At 35.5% G+C, this 26,426-nt stretch overlaps 1 protein-coding gene across 1 annotated transcript; it reads right to left on the bottom strand.

The window, feature by feature from the left end:
* Positions 1-6,694: 6,694 nt before the first annotated feature.
* Positions 6,695-24,071, bottom strand: LOC131165239 (uncharacterized). Its single transcript, XM_058122843.1, has 3 exons — positions 23,826-24,071; positions 7,988-8,070; positions 6,695-7,077 (listed from the first exon to the last, which is right to left on the bottom strand). The coding sequence occupies exons 1-3, from the start codon at positions 23,902-23,904 to the stop codon at positions 7,042-7,044; spliced, it is 198 nt and encodes a 65-aa protein (XP_057978826.1). The 5' UTR covers positions 23,905-24,071; the 3' UTR covers positions 6,695-7,041.
* Between the last annotated feature and the right edge of the window lie 2,355 nt (positions 24,072-26,426).

Below are 26,426 nucleotides of genomic sequence, written 5' to 3'. Positions count from 1 at the left end.
GATCTGAAAGGCTTGTTGGTGGCTGAAACTCTTACGTAATAAAAAAATAAAAGAGAAAGAGCTAGGAGTAAACCCAAAGCCACTATCATTTTGTTTATTCTCAAAAAAGCATAATTGTTTCCTCTCCTTATAATCTCTACTCTCTACAGTTTTTGTATGTATTAGATGGTTTTCTGAATTCATTGGATTAAGAATTGAAAGCAAAGTTCATAGCAGGACAATTACTTACAAAAGTAGTTAAAATTCTTTTTATTCCTTTAACTTCTTCATCTAACTAGTTATCACTTTCAACTTCATTATGATTCTCATCCTCTCATTATTGTTGGGGGATAAAATTGGAGCAATAACCACACACGAAGAAAAATAAACAAGCACATCCACACTGGAACACCGGATTTACGTGGTTCGGTCCAAACTGACCTACGTCCACGTAAGCACACACCACTGCACTATAAACTGGGAGAAATATACAGAAGAGCCTCACTGCTCTACTCAACTCTCTCTCTCTCTCTCTCTCTCTCTCTCTCTCTCTCTCATCATCTCAGTCCTCTCTCCTCTCTTCTCTTCTCTCTCTCACACCTCAACTCTCACAGGCACCTCAACTCTCTGCACTGCACAACACTCTCACAGCATACAAAGCTCTCCACACACACTCACAACTTCACAGCACAATGCATCACAGCTCTCTCATATATATATATATATACACAAGAGGGAGCGGAGAGTTCAAAGAGGGTGGCTGCAGATTTCAACAAAATCTACAGCGTAGGTGGCCGTCGATCTTCAGTGTCAAAGGTGGTGGCTGGGTTGGTGCGGCTGTCGGCGGCTGGGCTGGTGTGGCTGCCGACAGCTCCACACCAACAATCCTAACAATCTCCCACTTGGAGATGGAGGCAGCATCTCAACCAGTGTATATGCAAATGTTGTGCTCATGTCTGTCTTTAATCATGAAGACCAACTAAAGTTAAGCATAACTTCAGTTTCTCTCTAGTCGCCACCTTCCTGTCTGCTAGATTTCTATGGACTAATCTGATGGCTGTCATCTTCACAAGTGGTATAAAAATGTCGGTGTAGTCAATCCCTTTTTTCTGCTCAAAGCCTTTGACTACCAACTGAGGCTTGTACCTTCTAGAGCCGTCATGCTCCTCTTCAATTCTGTACACCCACTTGTTGTGAAGGCCTTTGGGTAACTTCCACGTTCTGTTGGAGGTGAGGGACTTCATCTCGTCCTTCATTGCAAGCTCCCACTTGCTCACATCTCTTGCTTGACATGCTTCATCACAGCATTCAGGCTCTCCTCCATCTGTAGGAAGTAAGCAATCTATATACCTAGTATATGAGGCCGAGTAGATCTCCTAAGCTCTGGTGCTAGAGTAGGAGATGGTGGTGCGACGATCTACTCCACTGATTCCTCCGCCTGAGGATTCTCGGCATTCTGCTGTTGTGTCCCGACACACTTCTTTATCTGGAAACTGACCCTCTTCTGTTTCCTGACTATGCAATCCTCACACATGTCAATCTGCACTGACTGTAGACCACTCAATTTTTCCTTTGAGTGCATCACCTTGAGTTCCTTCTCGCTCATGTGACCAAGTCATTGGTGCCAAATGCTGCTGTTGTCATTTCCTGCAGCAACTGAAATAGACATAGAGGCATTGGAGGTTAGAAAAAGTGTTCTGCTTTTCTTACCTCGTGCAATCGAAAGTACACCCTTTGAAACTTTCCATTCATCACCAACGAATTTCGTTGTTTATCCCTCATCTGCCAACTGACCAACTGAGATCAAATTCTTTCTCAGGTCTGGAATATATCTGACATCCTTCAGCTTCCATATTAACCTGTTCATTTTGATCTTCACAACTCCCTTGCCGATTACGTCGCAAGGTTGATCGTTGCCAAGGTACACCTTACCGAAATCACCTGGTGTGTACTCCTCTAGGCAATCTTTGCAGCATGTGGCATGATATAAGGCTCCGGCGTCTAAGACCCAAGACTCTTGCTTGCTCTCCAAAGAGCAGATCAACATCTCATCATTCTCGGAAGCAATATTTGCTTCTATCTTTGCCTCAGATTCCTTTCTCGAACCTTTACATTGGTTTCTGAAATGTATGGTCTTATCACAGTTCTAGCACTCAACATTCTTTGTGCCCTGGGAACCTCTGGGATCTCTGGATTTGGACCTCTTGGTCCTGGATCTGCCATGATTGTTAAATCGTCCATGTCCGCTTCCCTTTCTTCGGCTTTCCACATTCAAAGCTGAACTTGAAGTGGAGTCATTGTTCGACTACATTCTGATCTCCTCTGTCAAAATCATGTTGATAACCTCGTCATATTTCAGCTTCGGTTTTCCTGTAGAGCTATTGATCACAGTGACAATATCTTTCCAACTCTCAGGAAGCTGATTGAGAATTAATAGGGCACGGATCTCACTGTCAAAGGTAATCCCAACCGAGACGAGTTGATCCGACAGCTCGTTGAAATTATTCAAATGTCTGCTGAAACTCTCACCTGCAGACATGCTTATTGTACACAGTCTTTTCATGAGATGTACCTTGTTCGCGGCTGATGGCTGCTCATACATGTTAGATAGCGCATCCATAAGGGACTTGGTGGTTGTCAAGTGCTTAATGTTAAAGGTAACAGACTTTGCCAACGTCATCCTTACGGCTTTTAGGGCTTTTCGGTCAAGCAACTCCCACTTGCTCTCCTTCATGGATTCTGACTTCTCCATCAGTGGTAAGTGCAACTCCTTACCAAACAAGAAGTCCTCAATCTGCATTTTCCAGAAACCAAAGTTCGTGCCGTCAAATATCTCGATATGAGAGCTTTTTTCATTTGATATCTCGATTCGCTAATCTAGAGATGGAATTGGCTCAATCAAACAGCACCGTTGGATCTGGAACGGCTAAAAACCCTAGAAATGGCTTAAGTCGCTTGAAAAACGGACTCGAAATGGCTTCAAAAAGCGCGGTCAAACTTTTGGTCAAATCTGGTCAACTTGGTCAACCCTACTGACGTGGCACGTGGGGCCCACACACTGGAAAGTGACTGTGGGGCCCACTGATGACATGGCGCTGACTTGGCGTGGGACCCGGCTGATGTGGCGGTGACGCGGCAGCTTGCTGGCCGCTTACTTGGCGCCACGTGGTGCTGACGTGGACTGGTGACGTGGCGTTGACGCAGCAGCGCTGATGTGGCTCCGGGTCTGGAACGGTTCGAGTTGATCCGGACTGAGAGCTTCTCCGGGTCGGGTCGAGTAGAGTTCAGGTCCGGTTGCGTTTACTCGGGCGAGGAAGACGCGTGGGCGCGTGTGTGGTGCGTGACGGACAGGTACTCGCGCATGATCGGCGCATGTAGAGACGTCTTTCTCCAACTCGGCGCGTGGTGGCATGTGCGTGGTCTTCCGAGCTCTGTTTGAGCTCCGGTTACCTTCGTTGGTTTCGTCTCGGCGAGAGGAGTTTGATGGTAGCCTCAAAATCAATTTTCGAGCTCCTGGACAGAGGGTCAAAATCCGAAATTTTTCTCAATCTGGCGATTTTACTCCAACCAAGGCTCTGATACCAATTGATGGGGGGATAAACCTGGAGCAATAATCACACACGAAGAAAAATAAACAAGCACATCCACACTGAAACACCAGATTTACGTGGTTCGGTCCAAACTGACCTATGTCCATGGGAGCATACACCACTGCACTATAAACTAGGAGAATATACAGAGGAGCCTCACTACTCTACTCAACTCTCTCTCTCTCTCTCTCTCTCTCTCTCTCTCACCTCAACTCTCTGCATTGTACAACACTCTCACAGCATACAAAGCTCTCCACACACACTCACAACTTCACAACACAATGCATCACAGCTCTCTCATATATATATACACAAGAGGGAGCGGAGAGTTCAAAAAGGGTGGCTGCAGATTTCAACAAAATCTGCAGCGTAGGTGGCCGTCGATCTTCAGTGTCAAAGGTGGTGGCTGGGTTGGTGCGGCTATCGGCGGCTAGGCTGGTGCGGCTGCCGACGGCTCCGCACCAACAATCCTAACAATTATGAGCATCTTGTTCTATAGTGTTATCTTGCGCTTTTTTTTTTTTTTTTTAAACAACTCACTCTACTAAGGCCATGATTTTCATATTCTCCACATTTATTAAATATATTTGTTGATATATTTATTCCTTAATTGAAACACTCTTTTTTTTTAAAAAATTATTTCTACATCATCACCACCATGTTTGTTATCAATTATTGTTTGCAAGACTTTGAGGCCTCATTTGAGGCTCAAATATATATATATATATATATATATATATATATATATATATATATATATATATATTAAATAATTCATAAATTAATGTTTGGTTATCAAAGAAAAATGAGAAAAAAAAAATGTACCACATTCATAAACAAAATTTTGATTTTACATATAATTAATATTTGATTTTAAAATTTTTAAATCATATTAAAAATAATTTTAACTTTAAAAATAGAAAAAAAAATACAAAAAATAAATAAATAAATTTCCTCATTTCTTTTACTTTCCTTTCCGCCAACAAAATTGTTAATCCAAATGGTTCCTAAAGGAGTATTTATTGTAATTGTGTTATTTTGTTGCTATTCTAGTTGTAGCAGTGAAACTGTGAAACCATCTTATTAACAGCAACTAGCAAATCAATATTATAATTCTATTCATCCTTCAAAACTCATAACTTAGGTAATATTAACACATTGTACAGTCAAAATAGTCACATCAATGTTTTCATAAATTTTTTTCCAAAAAAAATTGACGTTATACCTAGCCACAAAATAATACCAAATCTATTCTTACTAATTCTAACATTCGTTTTTCTTTTCTTTTCCCTAAAAAATGTTTGATAAAAATATGACGGTGGTGGAGCTAGCGTGTGGGCGGCTAACAGTTGAGTCTAATATTTTATGGCCTGTCCATCTGAGAGAAGGGGAGAAGTCAGGTATAAGTCAAAGCAATAATGGGGGTTGTTGACATGATTTCCCTACCAAATCATCCAAAGTCTTTTTAATTAACCATAGAAAAGTAGGTCTTGGATTCACATTCCGGTGATTCGACAGGTTACACCTCTCATCACTACTGGCTCTGCTTTGCATGAATTATCAGAGCTAGCTCGTTGGGGCTTTTCATCAAACACATGCCGTGCATTAATCTGTAGTCCGCACATCTCTGCTGCCGTCACTGAAATGGACCAGGTTAGGTTGAGACTTGAGAGCCTTACTTACCAGCTAAGATGAAAGACGCATCCATCCACACCGAACTGCTTAGCATAAATTTTAAATTTTAGATTTAAATTTACATGAAATTAAACAAATTTAATATAAATTTATATTAAATTTGGAGTGACTATGAACTTGTTCCTGTTGAAGCCTCATGCAAGCGTGTCCAGAGGGGCTTCAAAAAGGAGAAATAAGAAAGGCTCAATGGGAGAGTGAGCTGGAGTTTCAACGAGAAAGTCAGGATACCCGAACGTTACCAAAGGAAAAAAGAAAGGCTCACCTGTGACCTATATATCTAGGTGTTTGAATTGACGAAACAGGATGCCCTACTCACTACGGAATACAAATCAACGACATGATGATGATGATGATGATGATGAGATAAAAATATTTTGTAAAATTCCTTAACTCACTGTCAAAGGATTTTTCAAAATTGGTAAATATAGTTGTTAAACGATATCTTTGATTATTTTTCAGTTTTTCTACAAAAAAAAAAAATTAAAAAATTAAAAATAAAAGAAATATTTTATATTTCTTTAAAAATTAACAAGCACTTACTACTACAATGAAAAAGGCGCTCTCGAGTCATCAACTTTCAATGATAGGATTAGAAATTACATAACACAACCCGCACACCCCACAAAAAAGGGCAAAAAAATCCGCAACCCCACCCCATCCATCTTACTCGACGCCCATGCAAAAACTAGGAATCAACAAAATTTGAAATCAACAATCAAGGAAAATAATTCATGAACCGTTTAGGAATTAAAAATAAAATTAAAAAAATTTATTTTTTCTTGTTTAGTGATAAAAAATAAACGTAAAAACATATCAAATAAATAAACTAAAAAAACAATTTTACACATAATTAATATTAGAATTTTTTTCAAATAAAATTTTGTTTTAGTAATATTTAATATAAAAATATAATTTCATATTCTATTCATCTTCCTTCTTTCTTTCTTTTTTAATTTATTTTCTTCATACAAAATCGTTGATCCAATGAAGGGTAAATTAGTTTTTATACGAACAAGTTGACATGTAAAAATTCTTCCAAACTTACTTCATCTAAAGACACCAAACAAATACTTGCAATACATACACATACATGGGAAAAATGTCCCCTCTTTGGTGCCTATTTTTTATAACGCAAAGTAGCCCTACACAAGGATTAGTTAAATACTAGAAATATCAAAGAGTATAATATAAAAATACTGGTTCATCCATAACTGAATAGAACTAACTGATAAATATGGTAATGAAATTGATCCATAGCTACAACTATTTTTTATTTTCAAAATTCTAAAATATTCTAACAAATTTTCGATCAAGAAATTTATAAACTACAAGCAATAATTCGCAATGAGATGGCTATAGTCAATGTTAGAAAAGAATAATAAAATATATACATATATATATATATATATATACACCAAAATTAACAAAAATTGAGATACAAAATTAATTTAAATAAAGAAAACATTACACACGAATCACATGTATCCAATTGCTAATACCAAGAAAAACAATGATTTTGGTCAGGAATTTTCACTATACCATTTTCAACAATACGCCTCTTGTCTTCTTTTTTTTATTTTTTTTCCTGGCAAACACTGTTACAACATTACATATATTCATTCATATGCTGAAACCAAAAACGTATCACTGCAATATACGTTCCTAGTTCTCCAAAAATACTAAAGAAAAGGCTTATTGCATTGTTGAAGAGAATGAAGCTGGGGCAAAGTAGTCAAAAGGGTAAAGCAAGAATCATCCCAGCATCATTTGGTCCACACTAACCCTGCTTTTTACCAGTCATCCCAGCAACCACCTGTACAGATGCACAACAAAGGGTTGAATTTAACCGTATGGACTAGAGCAATCATCATCAATGTGCATGCAAGGAAGTTTTATGGAATTTTCACGAAATATAGAAAGAAATTTAAGAATCTAGTTTAAAAATGGTAAAAAAAATAAAATAAAATAATAATAATAATAACAATTTAGGGCTCATCTCAAATTAGGGCTTGCAAATAAAAAAATAAATAATAAATAATAAATAAGAAACTGAAGCAGCTAAAAAATCTTGTTTGTTTGGATTTAGACCCATTTTGAGTAGGTTTTTCTCAAAAAAAAAACTTGCTGTTCATATGCATATTATATGGCGTCCTGGTAAACTAATTGGGGCAACAGCCCATGCTCAATTGAATGCGGTTCAAAAGGGTCCTAGTATTTCTAGTTGGTTGCTGACCTGAACAGTTAAGCAAGAATCTAAAATTAGTATATACCAAAAATACTAAAAAGAGCCGAGTCTGAGATAAAATGGTGAGACGCATGGATCTGCTGTAAGGGGCCACTGACAGAGTGACATCCCCTAAGCACTCTGTTCAACTACAGGGGAAAAAGGTGTTGCACTATACATGAAGTAACACCTTCCCAAATCTTAAGGTTTAGCCGTTAAGGAAAGGTCTCCCGTGGCAGCCTTGGATGTTCTGCAACAACTTGGGCTGGATACCAACAAATTGCAGAAATTTAATGGAGATTACTGAACAGTTATGCGTCCAAAATTACCCATTATTTCTGAGGCAAGGGATTTAAACTTCTCAACAGAAACATTTAAATGATAGTATGAGGCAAACGCCAAGAAAGGGAATTCAGATATCTAGGTGAAAAAAATAAACCTTTTGGGAAGAAAAAGCAATTGAGGAAAAGAAACACATGAAAAGAAATTTAATACTCACCTCACTTAATGCAGGCTGTGGAACTTGTTTGGATGTTTCCAATGAGTCCAGTATAGGCCTCACCACAGCTGGAAGGAAAAGGCCTGAAATTTTCAGAATAACCAGGATGAATAAAAAAAATACTTGGCCCATGAAATGATCAAGAATCCTACACTATTCAGAAGCACCGGAAAAGCAAAAATAAAACTCCATTACATCTTACATCAACAATACAAGGTTTAACATCTGAATACTTATTTTAAAAGTCAGTAATTGCACATATGAATACTCATTTTAAGTATACTGAAAGTAATGAGCCTCTCGCCAGGTTCCTAATGATGATCTAAAGCATACTTCAAGGAAAAAACCATCAGCAGTGCTGCTCCAGGACAGATGTCTAAGCTATGAAAGCAAACAAAGCTTACCTTCTGCAAACTTCTGATTCTCTCAGAACTCAGGTTTTCAAGAGTAATTGCTTTCCTCTTTGTGCTGCCCAATACTTCCTCACCCAGCAAAGAAGACTATTCTATTATTAGAATCTTGTGGGAAGTGAAAATTAACATTTGGGAAGATTCAAGACTTTCTATTCTCCCATTGCAGTATTCCCTGACTGCTCTTAGACTAACACATTTCCAAAAATCCGAACATTGTCCAAGTATATCATGATATCCAATTTCTATACACCAATGCAATAAAACTGTTCCCAGAAGGAAGTGATGTATTCTCATGGTGATGACTGCGCATCTGATCCATTCTAATTTGAGGACTAAAAATTAAATTGAGAAATAATGGAAACCTATAGTAGTAGGTTGCGAGGGCAGAGCTGTCACGGTAAAAAAACTACACACAAAACATGAGAGAAGACCAACCCAATCGAATTAATGCAAGGTCTGTTTTAACCATATTTTCGAGTTGCATCATGTTGCAAGGAAACTGAGCAGTTGTATTTCTAAGCTACGAGACTAAGGTTAAATTGGCTCACATAAATTGTATTCCTAAGAATAGTTGAATTATAATAGATTAGTTCAAATTAGTTATATATAAAAAAGTGTTATTACCATGAAGTAAATAACAATATGGAACTTTTTATGGATCCATAACAATGAATAAACAAGAAATAACTATTCCCAAATTTCACATTAGTAATATTTATTCCTCTCTTATTACATGTTGAATGAAATAGTAAGGAACATATAAGGAATAGTTACTACCTTTATTTCCAAAAATTTTTACAATATTTCATCTAACTCTAAGGAATAATTATTCCGCAAACCAAATGTAACCTAACAATTGTATTGTACTTTCTTCTTCATAGTGAAAATTTGATCTCACTCTCCTCCAAGCACATAGCATCTTGCTGAACTACATAAATCTTTCTGTTCTTGCATGTGCACATTTTAATCTGTGCACAACTTTGGTAGTAGAACCCTAGGTTAGGGCTAGGGTTAGGGTTAGGATTTCGCATAGTTTCAGTGAATGGCAAGTGCAGAGTGCGAGATGAGAAGTCTAACAGAAAAACTTCTACCTCTCTTGCAGAGACGTGTGAATGATATTCTCATTCAACAAATGATTCATGAAGTGTAGGATATAGTATGAAGAAAACCCAGAAGAAAACCAAGACAAAGGAGAAGGTTCAGATACTATGCTGCCATTGCAATCTAAACCTCTCTCATGATATCATGAACAGCATGTTCAATGAGGATACTGCTGTATATGGGCAGAACATGAGTGTCTATAATCTGATGAAGAAGCAGCCTGCGAAGGAATTGTATTGCTTGGTGACGGCAGAGAATACATACTCTCTGGATCTTCTGAACAAGTATAACAATCTGGTGACATGGTGCAATCCAAGTACAGATTGCGGATGAAGATACGCTACTTCTGTTGAACTCACTCCCTAAATCCTATGACTGGTTACCACACTGCTGTACAGCAGGGAAGAAGTTACAGGACTTATACAGTCCCAATGAAACTGGTGGTGAAAGACTTTGGCCAAGTCCAAGAAGTCTGAGGAAAGGTGTGGTCAAAGGAAGTCATGGGGCATGGAATATTTAGAGAGTATAATCAAAGTCTACAACAAGAAAAGATGTCAAATGCGATTATTAAAAGGCCTATTAGGAAGGACTACACATAATCAAACAGCGCCTAGAGGGTGAAAAAAATCAGAAGCAGCAGTCAGAAACCATGAGTATAGCATAGACAAAGCAACTTACAATGAAAATGACCAGTGCAGATATTTGGTTAGCGACTACAGGTATCTCCTAACAGCTGTTGGATTTGGATTCTAGTAGTTCTTACCATATGTGCCTAAAAAAAGGACTTGTTTGATAACTACAAGCCCTGCAATGCTGGAAGTATCCTAATGGGAAATCATGCTACTTGTAAGACCATGGGGTTAGGTATATAGTTAAAAAAAAAAAAAAGTCTAATGGCACTATCAGAACCCTTTGTGATGCCAATCAGATATCTCGCAGGCAGTAAGCATGGTTAGCAAGTTCATGAGTGATCCAGGAAAGGAGCCATGAAATATGAGCAGTAGATTTTCAGATATCTTGCTGTGACCCAAGATTATTCTACTATGCTGACAGAAACAGTGCCTCTGATAGTGTTATAGCATCATTGATGCTAACCGTGCTAGCGACCTTGAACCTTGATAGCAGGAGGTTGATGACAGGTTTTGTATTTCAGTCATAAGAGGGCCTCTGTTGAAAGGAGTGTTTTCAAAACCAGACCAGACTGGCAGGTCAGTCCAGTTGAACCATGAAAGGGACCACTTCCTAGTCCGGTTTGAACAACTATATTGGCCATCCTCTAACCCAGATAAAACCAGTTAAAAAACTGGTGAACTGGAAGGCACAAAAAAACCAAAATAAACTGGGTTTGAGTTTTTGTAGACCAAAATCTCAATCTCTGGTGCTTGACAACCACCCGCCCGCAGCCGTGAGGCTTGCAATAGCCATGGATGCGGCACATAGAGCAAGAGGGATAGAGAATGGAGATTAAATGGTACCAGATTCCATGGTAAAATTTCCTCTCAGAAGGAATTTCTCCAACACTTTCAGTTTCATACTTTTATTCAGAAAATTCTGGAAAGCTCATATAAAGAAGTGGAAGACAAAAAAAATTTCTTGTTTGCAGAAAAAATTCTAGCGTTCTTGTTTGCAGAAGAAAGAATGAAGAAGCAGTGGCGCGTACAGGAGATCAGGACGATGAGGAAGGTACTGGAAGTCTGGAACTATTAACGAATCAGAAAAGTCAAAAGTAACCAAAATGCCCTCCAAAAAAGGGCACAAAAAAAGGCAACAAAAAGAATTGGGAAGGAGGGGAAGGTGCTTGAACCATGCTTCACAAGGAGAGATGGGCGAGAATCTACCACTGAGCTACAGCTTCTATCTTGTAATTGGTCTTATCTTAACAAATATTATATAACTAACACATCAAATATATTTTATAAAATAAAATATAACCTGTCTGACTGGCAGTCAAACTGGTCCAACCAGAAGAACCGCAAATCGGAGAGCCCCACGGTCCGATCCGTTTTAAAAACATTGGTTGAAAGTCAGTGTTACATGATATTGCTCCTCCATGTAGGACAGGAGTACATCAGAGTGACAGAAGCTAAAGGGTCATTTGGTATCACTATCAAAAATTATGAAAACAAAAAACAGATATGAAAACTGAAAACCAGACATAAAAACTAAAAACTAAAAGCAAGAAACATAATCATTATAAACTATTACAAATTAAAAACTTGATTGACTAAATGCTCATTTTTGTATTAAAATATTATTTAAATAATAAAAATACAAAAAAAATACAAATTACAAATATTATAATAAAAATAGAAATTATTATAATTATTCCACCTAATTATTATTTCTTAAAACCCATTTTTTAGCGCTAGAACAACAATATAAATGTGGAAATTGAAAAATATTTTTTTTTTTAAATTAAATGACTTATTTTCTCTACCAAATTTTTAGAAATTTTATGGATATTTTTATTTTAATTATATTTTTTAAATTCAGAGCCATTTTATTTTCATTTTAATTGAAATTATGTATAAAATGAACGATTTAATCCATAAAAGTTAATTCTGCATATTAAAGCATTCTAAATAATTGCGAAAACAACTAAAAACCATTAAAATCTTGTTTTCTCTTTTTTTAAAATGTAAACAAACATGTTGCCAGTAAGAAACAAAAATAGAGACTCAGAAACAGAAATGATAACAGACGACCCTAAGGAAGCAATTTGGTAGGAGTGATTTGTCATTTCAGTTCCAGGCATGGCAATGTATCACTTCATCGTGGTGGTCAGGGTACAGTTTCAAAGAGTAAGGTGCTTCTCCGAAGGACAAAACATATCCGTGTTCAGTATGACAAGGTCAGAGAATAGGTAGTGCTGGAGTACTGCCAATGGATAATTCTAGGCAGCAGACACTCATATTCTTCTCAAAGATTTACAAATTAAGGATTTAATATTAGTTTGGCAATATTTGTTTATTTCAGTCACTCTTAATTATTTTGCAGTTATTTTATGATTTTTTATTGTTTTTTTTAGGGTTATTTTGTAATTGTCAAAAGTTTTATGTTTAGGGTTTCTCAGTTACCTACAAATATAGGTTTACGATATAAGAATAAGAAACTATGGAATTATTGATTCAATCTACATTGCTTTCTCTCACAGCAGTCACTTTCTCTCTCTCCCTCACGTCTTCCTTCTCCTTTTTCTTTCCTTCTTCTTTCTCTTCTTCTTTCCTTCTCCCCTTTCTGTTTCTCCTTCTGTTCTTTTTCTATTCTGTAACTTTTGTCTCTGATCTTCTGTTCTGTCCCGCTGTTTCCCCTTCTTTTTCTCCTCCCCCTCTTTTCTTTGTTTCTCCCCCTCAATTCCCTCTCCCTGTTTCCGTCTGTTGCTGTAATACATCAATTTGTATCAGAGCCTAACTTCAATCCACCAACCATCCACCACAGGCTTCACTCTCGCCCTTGCCTCTCTGCAAAGCACTGCTGACACTCATGAAATTTAGAGAAGATTCCAGAAAAGGGAAAAAGAAAGAAAGAAAGGACTTCTTCTTCGAATTAGCATGACAAGAAGTTTCACATCACTAGTTTCTTCATCAACGCCCTTCACCTCACCTGAAATCCTCTCTGCAGTTCCAGAACCCTCCTCATTGCACCCATTCATCACTGCACAAAACTCCTTTGCCCATCGCAGCCCCTCCCGTCATGACAGTCCCACGTGTGTTGTAGGTTCCATTAGCCCAACAAAGTTATTGTGACCAGAGCGAAGATATATTGATTCCTGCCTAAAGAGAATTTGGGATACAACGATAAATACTGAATATAAACTGATTTTGATTGCGAGAAACAGAGGCTTTCTTGTCAGAATTTTAAGAAACTGAACAGAAACTGCATTTGTACTTGCGAGAAACTGGTTTTTGCTGCCAAATTTTGATTGTTAGTGCAAGATTTTGAAGAAACTGAAGTGTAACCGCATAAGTACTGCAAGCAAGTTACTGTTTACTTAGACTACTAGCGAGAGATTTTGAAAGAAAAATTGAAGTAGAAGTGCCTCTGCTCAGTGGTAATTTTGGTGTTTGCTGTGATACTTTTCAGAACTCAGAAGAAAAAACTAGTCCTACCAGCATCACTTCAGGTTTCTGCTGTGATATTTTGGAGTAATCTGCGACAAATTGACTGTTTTCTGCATGAAATTGGGTAAATTTCTGAGGGATTACACACACACAAAAAAAACCATGACCAAGAGTTCAAAGCATGTTTGTAGGCAGTTGACAAGGCCACATGGACATCATATGTGCTTGTCCTCCCTGGAAATTTAATTTTAATGTTTCTTATCCAATTCGTAAGCTTGTGAATTTGCACCAGATCCAATGTGTTCTTCATCCTTGCTCTCCTATACATACACTATATATATATATAATCATTGCCTTTTTTATTTGCATTAAATCATTATTTTATTTTATTTTCTCCTCTTTATCATTGCATATCCATCCATGCCAGGGTGAGGGAGGAAAAAATGGGCAACTTTTGACACATTTGGTTATCAAGTAGCTGACAATTCTCAACAAGTGACTGAACCTAAGCGTCCCTTTGAGTTTGATGGCAGTTCATACCCTTATGAACTTAGATTGGTTAGTTAACATAGAAAAGGGTATTTTGATTGGTATGGATTTTCTGACTACCAGTGCATCCACTTACCACTTGGATTGGGAAAAAATACTAGTGAGATGAGCGAAAATACCCTATACTCCACATGGCTCACTCATAGTCTCGATTGAGGGAGAACATTGGTTTTCCTTACATTAAAGAGGAAAACTAAAAAGCGAAACTTATGTACCACCATAATAACATATAACCCTTATTGATGGAGCATATAACCTAGATGGGGCATTTAACCCTTTCAGGCTTGGGGGAGCTTATAAAAAGGCACACACCAGGAAAAGGTAGAGAACACACTTAAGATTCTATAGAAAAATTATAATTATACTGCCTGCACTCCCAATACTGATTTGAGCGTCAGAGAAGGCTACCAGAGGCCACCGGAGATCTCCAAAGTTTTTTTTCCCTTCTGACTGCAGATGATCATCATGAACTATGAGCCCAACAATCAACAACCAGCAAAATATTGAAAGGTACATTGGGTATTTCACAAAACCTACCACTTGGTCTAAAATGAAATACCTTTTAAAAGATAAATATGTCCCAAGTTCTCATTAGAGACAATTAGTAGACCAATTGTATAACCTTGAACGACTGTCTTCTAATGCCTCTGACTATTTCGTCAGATTTAATAATCTTATACTTAGACGTGATATAGATAGAAGCACAGAGATTGTCAAAGGGAAATTAAAAGTCAAATTCCTTGTAAAACCCAAAAAAAGACTCTTATCACTTTGTTTTAAGGTTTATCACATGGCTTTGGAAGTTGAGAGATTTGTCCAGCTTTCCAATCGCAAGAACATCAACTTTGAACAACAACCTAGAGCGAGCTCTAAGTGGTCAAAAGGTAGCCATAAACTTGTCCATAATGATCTGTGGGCAACCCTACTTGTTGAACATAATTACCCTAGTATTTTAAGTCCTTATATGAATTATTGCCTAGTTGAATGACAAGATTACAAACAGCAAACAAACAACAACAAGCCTTAGCTCTCACTATGGGGTCGGCTATATGAAGCCTTTTCCACAAATTCACACGATCAAGGGAGTTTTCCTCAACTAAGTTACGAGCTGATAAATCCTTCCTCACCACCTCATTCCAAATTAATTTAAGTCTACCCCTACCTCTTCTAATATCATTATCAATAACTAGCTGGCTCCTCCTCACTAGCGCCCTACTTGGCCTGTGTTTCGAATGTCCAAACCATCTAAAATCACCCCTTCCTTATCTTCTATCAGTGTTATATATAATTTATTGTGAATATGTTGATTCTTTAATTTATTCTTTAATGTTATACCAATCATCTACCTTAGCATCTGCATTTCAGCAATTCAGCAACTTTTAACTTTTAGAATATGTTGTTCTTAGTTGCCTGGCATACTAGTCCATATAGCATGGCTAGTCTTATAGTCGTCCTATTGAACTTTCCTTTTAATTTTAATGGTATTCTACGATCACATAGCCCACACAAAGCACTCCTCCATTTTACCCAACCTGCTTTAACTCTATTGCTGTCCTCTTCAATTTCTCCTTACGCTTGCATAATAGACCCAAGATATCAAAATCTACTAGTGCTATTGATTTCTTGATTATCAAGTTTAATCTTATCATCAATATTCCTCCTTGGAAGGCTCCCAACGTTGCTCTACTCAGTTCCAAATTAGATTCTAAGCCACTTCTACTTTAATCAATCACAACAATATCATCTACAAACAGGACACACCAAGGGATCTCATCTTGGATATTTCTTAGTGAATTCATCAATCACTAAAGCAAACAAATTGGGGCCCAAAGTTGAACCTTGATGCACACCTAGTACATTTGGGAGTTCTATAGACTCTCTTGCTACAGTCTTGTTGTTAGTAATTAATCTATCATACATATCCTTAATGGCATTAATATATCTACTACATTCTCTTTTCTTTTCTACAACCCACCATAGAACTTCCATAGATACTCTATCATATGCTTTTCTAAGTCAATAAAAACCATGTGCAAGTCTCTCTTCTTTTTCCTAAACTTTTCCATAAATCTTCTTAGAAGATAAATAGCTTCTATTTTCGATCTCCCCAGTATAAAACCAAATTGATTCTTTAAAAACCTCATTTCTCTTCTTATTCTTTGTTCAATTACTCTTTCCCACAATTTCATTATATGACTCATAAGTGTTGACACCCTATTTTGTTCAGGTTCAATTTGGCCAAAAATTGCAAATCTCCTTTAATAATTGAGTATAAGGGGTGAGTTTGAGTCAAAAGCATTTAAATAGAGCCCTTCTCCCCTTTCCAGTGTTTCAGTATGCAAATTGTTGGTCCAAAGCACTTTGAAACTTCAATTTTATGTTTAAGGACCTTTACCTACATTATTAGTTAGAATTGGGTGCTATCCTTATTTTATTGGAGTTTTTAATCGAAGATATGGGTTGGAAGTTGCCCAAATACCCTTGTTGGGATAAGGAGAGAAATCTTTTTGTTCTAAGGGGTATTTTGGTAATAGGCGAGTTATGGCAACACCTTATCTCCCCCTTGCTTTATAAGAAAAAGGCAAGGATCAAGGAAAAAACACATTAACCAAGAGAAAACACCTCCAAGAGAGAGAGAGAGAGGGTCACGTTCAAGCTTCGGGTTTCCTCCATTCCTTGATCTTTCTTGGGGAATACTTCATTGAAGATCCAAGCTTGAAGGTTTAAGTTGTTGATTGCTTGCTTGGTCTTCTTCATTCATTGGGAAGTTCTCAATCTTTGAAGAAGACAAGGTATGTCTCCTACCCCTACATGGCCTCCATGACTGTATTTTTTAACTTTCTGGCAGGTAAGTTACGGATTACTTTGAAGCATCTTGTATTCCACGCAAAAAAGAAAATGGTGATTTTTGCTCTGAGTATGTTTAAAGTTTCTATTTTTATTGCATGCTCAAGATCAAACCCTAAGCTGTATTCTAGAATTCCAAAAAAGTAATGATTTGCATATTAGGTTTGTATCGAAGGTTTCATTTTATTTGTGTTTGGGATCATGTTTGTAAGTCTGATTTGTTCATGTGTTTGAATCTGAGGTTGTAGACTAGGTTAAGACATAGTGGTAGGGTTCAAAATACCAAGAAATACAAAGAAAAAGGAAGAAAGAGGAAGTAAAAAATAAAGGGGGTTGAATCGAAGACGGGGGTTGCTTTAGGTGGTTTCCATGTGCATGGGTGACTCTACAGGTTCTAGGAAGTGAGAGAGGGTACTAGGGGCAGTAAAGAAGGCTAAAAGGGGTCATGATACCCTTTAGACAGTGGAGAAACCAGAACTGCCGCCATTATCCCTGGTGGTGGCCAACCAGGTAAGGGAACTAGTTTGCACCATGGCTTCCACGGTGATCAGAAACTTCCAAGCAATTGAACGGCAGTTACAGCGAGCATTTTCCAGTATCAAAGAGGTGATTGTGGTGGCCCCAAGGGGTCTGCACCCGCTATGGTTTTGGCGAATCCTAATGACACTGGAGAAGATGACCAAATAGGAGGAACTAATGCATGACTCGTGCCCTCACATGTGTGTCACATGGGTTACTCAAGTACGTGGACTGGTCAACCAGTCCACTTAAACCGGTCAACCGGTTTCCCTTTTTTAATTTTCTTATCTTTTATTTAAAATTTAAAAATTCATTACAAATTGTTTTCTTTTGCAATAAACTCCCATAAATATGAAAAAAAAAAAAAAAGGAAAAATTTCCTTTGTATTTTAGAATAATTTTTATAGGTTTTTATTTTTATTTTCCACTTTTATTTATTTCATTATTCATTTGATGCTTTTAATAAGAGTACATTTTTTCTTGAATAAAAAAATTGTTTTCTTTTAAATAAAAAGGGAGGTTTGTGTTTTTTTTCAAAGTTTAAGTCTCAATATAATTTTCAAGTTTTTTATTTAATTTGATTTATTTATAGAATTGTGAGTTACTTTTATTTGTTATTAATTAATGAAAAAAACCAAAAAAATTGTAAAAAGGGCAAATAAAATCCTAAAAATTTCTTTGTTTGAATTTTACGAATGTTTCACCTTAGATTTGACTTTTCAAGATGTTCAAAAAACCAAAAAAAAAAAAAGGTCAAAAATCAAATAGAGGTTTCTCCTTTTGTACATAAAGTTTTGTTCGGTTCCTTTAAATGCTTGAATGCATTACGGTACCTCATTAGTGTCATTTGGCTCCTATTGAATGACGTTTGATGCATGACTTGGTTTGTATGTGTATGTGTACCTTATTTCGCTCATTTCATGTTCATTCGATCCTTTATTTCATGTGCCATATAAGATGCTTAAACTTTGATATGTTTTGATGAAGAGCATGCTTGCTTGATTCTTTGATATGACTTTGAGGTTCTTTTGGAGAATCGAGAATGAATTGATTTGAATGAAAGATAAGAACACCCTAATTAATTAACCTGACGATGGAATCCAAAGGTAGTGTGATAGCGTTCTTCTTGGGATTCTCGAGGTATTCCGAAGCCTTATGATTCTGATAGGATGCCCAGTGGTCAAAGGGTGGAACAATATTTAAAAGAAGGTAACCTAATTAAAAAATGAAGAGTCAAAATCTTTACTTGATTAATGTTTGAACACCCCAAATTAATCAAAATACAGTTCAGAAGTACAGGTGTGTAAGGAGTGTTAGTACCTTACCCTTGCACAACCGGACTCCTAAACTTGACTCTGCTATGTACACTATGGGCTATTGGTTCCTTTGACCCTAGGATTAACTAGAGACCAATTAATTGATAGTAATTAGGTGAACTTAACCTCACCTCAGTAAAAAAAGGTTAGTGGCAACTCCTTATAACCATAAAAATGCAAGATAAAGGTCAATAATCACATTTTGAAAAGCCATCCCTGTCAAGGTATTGGATCTCGTTTTGCATGTTAATTCAGCAATAGTTATTACAATTTTGAAAATCACCTTTATTTTTGTATAAAAGTATCAGTGTGCTCTTCCTCCATTCAGCTGACATTGTCTTGGTTTTTATAATAATGTTGAATAGATTAGTCAACCATATACTTCCTTTATCTACTAGACATTTCCAGCCTTCAATTGAGATGTTATCTAGTCCTATAGATTTCTCACTTTTCATCTCTTTTAAAGTTATCTTAACTTCAAACGCTCTAATTTTGCAAATAAATCTCACATTTTTAGCCTTTTCCTCATTTTTCAGTTCTAAGTTTAAGCTTTCAATTTGGTTTGCATTAAGCAACTAATTAAAGTATCGTCGCCACCTCTCTTATATGTCTTCTTCTTTTACCAAGACATTTTCATTTTCATCTACCTAAATATTTGCACTTTCTTTCCCTAGCTCTATCCAATTTATATATATATATATATATATATATATATATATATATATATCTTTCCCCAACTTTTGCATCTAGTCTAGCTTATAAATTATTATGAGCTCTATGTTTAGTATCACTAATGGCCTTTTTGCCTCTTTTCTTGCCTCTTTATATTTTCAAAGTTTAATACATTTCTAATTTTTTCCATGTCTTATACCATTTTTGTTTTTCTTTATGGTTTTTTGGGCATCTTGATCCCACCACCATCTTTCTTTGGATTCACCAAAAACCTCTTTTGCTAGCTTTTAATAGAGCTAGCAATTCTATTCCACAAAATGTTCGCATCTACTTTATATTGTCCAATCAGCCTCTTTGAGCATTGTATCTTCAAATTTTACTATATTTCCTCCCTTCATACTCCACCACCTAATCATCTTACATTGATTTGTATCGCTCTTTCTCAAAACTCAAGATCAAGTTTTCTTTGACCAGGGGAGTTTGATGGAGTTCCGCCTACAAATAATCCTATGCATTCATATTCTTCTCAAAGATGTAAAATGTTGTGATTTCATATTAGTTTAGGGATATCCTTTTTGTTTCAAAAACTCTTGATTGCTCGTTAATATTTTATGATTGTTTGTGGGATTATTTTGTAAACGTTAATAGTTTTTATCTTTAAGATTTATTAGTTGTCTATAAATATAGTCTTATGATGTAAGAAATAGAAACTTTGGAACGATTAATCGAATCTCACATTGTTTTCTCTCTCACAGCAGTCGCTCTCTTCTATCCCGCACTTCTATTCACTCACACCCTTCTCACATCTTCTTCTTCCTGCTCTTTTATTTTTCCTTCTCCTTTACTATTCTTCCTTCTCCTCTTCCTATTTCTCATTTTGTTCTGTTTCTATTCTGCAACTTCTGTCTCTGATCTTCCATATCTCCTGGCTGCTTCTCCCTTCTTTCTACTTATTCTCTTTTTCTATTTTCTTCTCCAACTCAATTCTCTCTCAATCTGTTTCTATCTTTTTCTGTCATGCATCAAGTAGCATTAGGAGAGAGATGTTTTTGCAAGGTTGAACACCAAGGAGAATGCAGCTGGCATGCTTACAAATCTGTATCCTAGTAAGAAAGTTCAGGAATTGTCTGACATCTTCTCCCATGCTTACAATGTGAGAGGTAGCAAGGGTGTGCAAGGTGGTCCATTGCCGGTGCAAGTAACATAAACTTGGAGGCATAGTTGTCAAATTGAGATTCGAATGTGAATCAAAATTCCAATTTTGGGAATTGAGAATCGAGAATCGAATTGAATCATAAGATTCGGTACAAATTTCCAAAATCAATTCTAAATGATATGCATATATTGATATATGAAGAACAAGTAAAATAGTACAATACATTTAAATTTTGCCAACATAAAAAGCATATTTCATGTGTATGCTTTTCCTAAGAAAATGAAAATGGACTGACTCAAAAATTATTAATCAGAAAATGAACTTGTGCTGTTTAAGAAAAAGATATCAAGAAAAAAAAAAAACTGAACTTTGGGTGTTTATCAACAATTTTAAAAAATATTTCATGCATATTGTTTCTCAAATTATAAATAAAAAAATAATTAACTTAAAAATGATAATAATTGAACAGATTAAATAAAAAAAAAAACCAACTTTTGTATTTTAACAACACAAGTTACACAACAAAACATAAGTACTACCTTAGCAGAGTGTTTTGCCCCGTCTTCTCAATGGCAGAAAACTATACTCCTCCAAAAGTGAAGAATGATTTTGTGAAGAAAATATAAGACCTAAAGTTCTATTTTCTCCTCTTTTTTAGCACAAAAAAAAAAAGACATGGATATGGAATGGAAGGTAATCGTTTAAAAATAAAATCAATATGAGAAAGAAATGGGGTTTTGAACCAGTCGTATCTATTAGGATATAATAAGCCTAGAATTGTGCGAATTGATAGATTTAGATCAATTCATTAGATTTGCAAGGTGAATCGAAAAATTCAGCAATGATTCAGTTGTTTTTAGATTCTCTAGTAAGATTCGAATCAATTTAGTCTGGAAATGATATGAATCGTATGAATCGAATCGTGATTCTAACAACTATGCTTGGAGGTGTACTACTCTTGTTTATGAGAATACAAGACAAGGTGGAAATTGTAGTAGTGGAGTCACTTATTCTCATAATTATGATGACAAATTTGATTAAACTCCATGATCTAACTTGATTTTAGGCCAAAGAAATTTTCAATGGAGAAAAATGAAAGTTTCTAAGATTCAGGGTTAAAGCCCACCATGAGACAAACCCAACCCCAAACTTGAGAGTGCGTCGAATCAATTGGTGTGGTTTTGTTTTACCTTTATTTTTTAGTTGTATCATGTTGAGAGAAATTGAGTACTCATCATTCTAAGTTACTTTCTTCTTCATAGTGGAAGTTTGATTTATGTCTCCGTCTCCTTTGTGGACGTAGGCATCATGGTTTTAAATCGCGATAGCGGGATGTTACATAATGGGAAGCGGGCATAACGGCCGTGAATTTTTTGAAGCATGCACAACCTTGTGCATATTAGTGTACTTGCATGTTTTAAGCTTTTAGTCCTTCTTTTATTTTATTTTATTTAATTTTAATTTTTTTTATAACGTAAGGACTCTAGCCACCAACGAGCCCTTCGAACCCCCCGATGCGGCACCAACCCCCCGGAGTGACACCCACTCCCAAGAGTGCGCCACCCGTCATTAAGCCGGATGCGGTTTACAGCTTCTTCACATTTAGGCCGGACATTCGGGATGTGGATTCTCCTCCCTGGACCCCCCTTGACGTCGTGCGGTCGAGACCCCCGAAGGGACAAACAAAGTGCACCAAGACTTTGCCTCCGCAGGATTCGAACCCCCGATACTCCATATGAACCCGTCCGTGCTTACCACTACTCCATGCCCGTGGGGGCACCTTTTAGCCCCTCTTAGAAAGAGTTTTAGTGTATTTTGGATCCTTTAGTTCGAGTAACTAAGTTATTTGGTAAGGGCAACAAGTTTACATTTGTTTTAAACCACCATTTATAGAAAAATTACGTTTGTATGCGTATTTATACTTCTCATTGTTCTTATCTATGATAAATTCTTATGTGTGCTAAATTAATTAATAAAATAAAATACATTATTAACTCCATTAACCTATTAGACACATAAGACATACGAATAATAAAAAGATGAAGTTGAAAAATATAAAAGATAAATATTGCATTACAAAAATTATCAAAATAAAATATTTTCCTAACAAGTTAGTATTTTCAAATTGTTAATTAACGCATCTCTTGCGAGTATTTAAAGAAATAGTAAATTTTGTATCATTGTCATCCTCATTATAATCTTTTCCCCCTCTCGCCACATGGAATATTGAAAATTATTTATGAAAGAGGGGAAAAGTGAGAAGAAAAAGTAAAAAATGAAATAATTTTTTTGGTGTAACAGTCCTATAGCGCTTATGTAACAGCCATAGCAGCCTTTACGTAACGATCGTGGTCCGTAACGGCCGCTACAGCCGTGATTTTTCTTCCCACCGTTTTCGCAGTGTGTAACCGTATTGGTAACCCAAAAAACCTTTACATAACACACGATCGCGGCCGTCATTTAAAATCATTGTAGGCATCTTTCCATACCATGAAAATCATTGTCCTCCTAGGCATGCCTGGTCTTTTTTATAACTCTTTATTGATTGCGTAAGCAGCACTGACTCAATAAAAAAAAATGTAGAGGGCAATTCCATAATGCTGAATTGTAAATTTATAGAAATAATCAGTCCAACTTTGGATTTAATAATAACTCGGAGCAATTGGGACTAAGGCTAAGCAAATGTGATTTTATAATCCAGTATCACAGCAGATTAGACAATACAACACTTTCTGAACAACAGCCAATGTCCAACGATATGTAGGTCAGTCCAATATCACCCTAAATTAGACCAATGATAGCATCAGCATCCATTAAAAAACCTTACCAAAATTGCCACCCTAATCTCACCAGGTATGATAATCATCAATCCAAATGAGCTGTTGCCACAAAAATTCAACACGTGAATTAGGTACATTCACAACCCTTCAACAGTTGAGCTTCACTCAAGCACCTAAAGACGCTAACCTAGCACATAAATCCATATCAAAAGACCAGTTCATTCTAATTCCTAATTGCACCTTTACATTAACGGATCCTAGGGTTTCTGATTCGGACATAAGCACACAACGATCAACCAATCCATAGAAAAAAATAGAAATTAATTCGGCAAAAGCATCTAAGACTAGAGAAAGAAAGGGAAAAAAAAAAACACCTCAAATCAACACAACGATGGCTCATTTCCAAACACAGAAAAAAACATACCGAAACCAGCGATAAGGCAGGAAGCCGCAACGACGGGCTCCTGCGCCACGAACATCCTCAGCTTCTCCATCACCGGCATTCTCTCCGTCCCTCTCTCTCTCTCTCGCTCTCTCTCTCTGTGGCTACTGTTCTGAATGTTTTGTGACTCCTGTGTCCTGGGATGGAACTAGATTGAACTAATTGTCTGTTCTGCACATGAATAGGTTTATGTCGGGTCAGCTCGGGTTCGGGTCAGGGTCAGGGTCGGGTCGAGTCGAGATCCCAACGATTTTGCGAGTAGAAATTTCAAATAAAAAAATTACAGCCATAGCGGGGCTGGAGCATGAGAATTCGGTTAATTGGAGACCCGGCTTGTCAATTGGATTCTTGTGGTTCCCGTGAGGAGTTTTGATTTTTATAATTTGTACATTCCTCATATACTTTTTGTTTATTTTAATGTATTTAGAGCATAATTGTACGTCTGATCTTGTTTTTCAAAATTTTTATTTTTTTGCCATGGTAAAGAAATAGGCCAACAAAATATATTTATTTATATTATCAATATTCTATTTTTATTGTTGATAACTATTTGTGAAAAAACTGAAAATTAAATTTTATTATTTTTAGTTGTTTTGACAACTTATTATTAGAATAATTTAGTATCTAGAAGTAATTTTTTTAAATCATATAAAACATTTTATATGTACTTTTCTATTAGAATAAAATAAAAATATTATATCAGTTTAAAATATAATTAAAATAAAAGTGTCCATAAAATTACAAGAAAATTTTTAAACAAATAATAAAAATCACTTACAAAATATTTTTACTATTTTTCAAGTATCATCGACAATAATATTATTCTCAAGTCATTACATTAATTTTAATTTTTACTATACTATTTTTTAAATCTATATTATTTTGTACTTTTATTATTTTAATCATATTTCTTAAATTGTATTTGATTCAAGGAAATTTTTATTATAGTATTTTTAAATATATATATATATATAATTTTGTATTCCAATTATTATAATCATATTTCTTACATTGTTCTTTGATTCAAGGAAAAAAGAATTTGTTTAATTTTTTACTTTATTTAAATTTTATAAATATTAATCAAATAAGGCTAATTTTTTATTTTTTATTTTTGTTTCTAGTTTTTAATTTTTGTTTCGTAAATTTTGAAAGTGATACTAAATAGCCTCCTTAGATATTTGAATTTGAATTTGTGTCAATTTAGAAAAAAAAATTAATATAATTTTCTGCTATATATTATCCAAATTCAAATTCAAAAAAATGAAATTCGTTCTCTCAAATGCAAGATTAATACATTGCATTTCAAAATATTGAATACTAAGGTTGTTTTATCTCAATAATCTCTACTTAAGATCTGTCTGAAGTAGTTCCCTAAATAAATAAACCATGATATATCAATGGGTTAAGTACGAGCTGTTAATTGAACTATTCATTATTCTTAAAATTGATATAATGAAATGTAATCAGATATAATTTCATGATTAATTTAATAATTAGAAAAACTTAGAGTTAAAAACACATAATACCATAATAAAATAAATATTCACAAGTTAAAATTGAGAAATAATACATATTTAGATCTTGGATGATCAAAATAATTCAATATTCGTATTCAATGATCGATTCAAGCTAAAATTCAAAATTATTTTCAAAATTATATTTGAATTTAGTTTTAAACACTTAGAAATTAATTTTACCAAACTTCTCATCATTCTTTCTTCTTAAATTTAATTATTTCTTAATCTTTGCAACCAACGAAATATAAGAATATTATTGTAAAAGCAATTTATTTTTCAAAAATTTCTTATTAACCATCCATTGCCAACATTTTTTGCCCACATGCCACAAAGCTTATATTTTTTTGTAAGTGAGAGATCAATTCTATGTCTCATCAAAATTTTATTTTGTAAAAAGAAAAAATAGCGTGAGTGCAAAATCAATTTATTTTTCTTTCAAAAACAAGATAAATAGTTTTTGGCAACCAAATGATGCCAAATTGTAAGAGGTTAAATTGAGATGTTGGTTGCATTTCCATGCAAGCATGCCAATGAGTACGATAATCAAATGAAGCTTTTTTTTTTTTTTTTTTTTGTAAAAGAGGGCTGCACCTCCATTTATTTATTAATAAACACTCACTTTTGGCGGAAGAATACCGTAATTACAAGTTAACACCAACCAACCAAACTAAGACAAACAAAATTAAACATAACTAACAAAGGAGAAAAAAACATAAAAACAACCAAAAACAAAACGAAATACACCAAACGAAACTCTAAAGATGAACTAATGACGAACAGAAACAAGACCCCACCTATCCATCTGAAGGATACCTTTTAGATAACATGGTAAAAGGTGTTGTTCTTCGTAGATTACATTGTTTCTCATTTCTCCTTCGTTAGCAAGAAAATGAGCAGCACTATTGTCTTCCCTATATCAATGCATCACCATGGCATTCACTCCTTCTAATTCTGCCACGAGCTTCTCCCAAAATTCTCAAAAATACCACAAAGTACATCTACCTTTCCAAAGCTAATCAACTACAATTCGCGAGTCACTTTCAATAATCACATTAACATAATGCAA

This window comes from Malania oleifera, chromosome 10 (assembly GCF_029873635.1).
Source record: "Malania oleifera isolate guangnan ecotype guangnan chromosome 10, ASM2987363v1, whole genome shotgun sequence".
NCBI classification, from domain to species: Eukaryota; Viridiplantae; Streptophyta; class Magnoliopsida; order Santalales; family Ximeniaceae; genus Malania; species Malania oleifera.
This window is presented reverse-complemented; position numbering and strand designations above follow the sequence as displayed.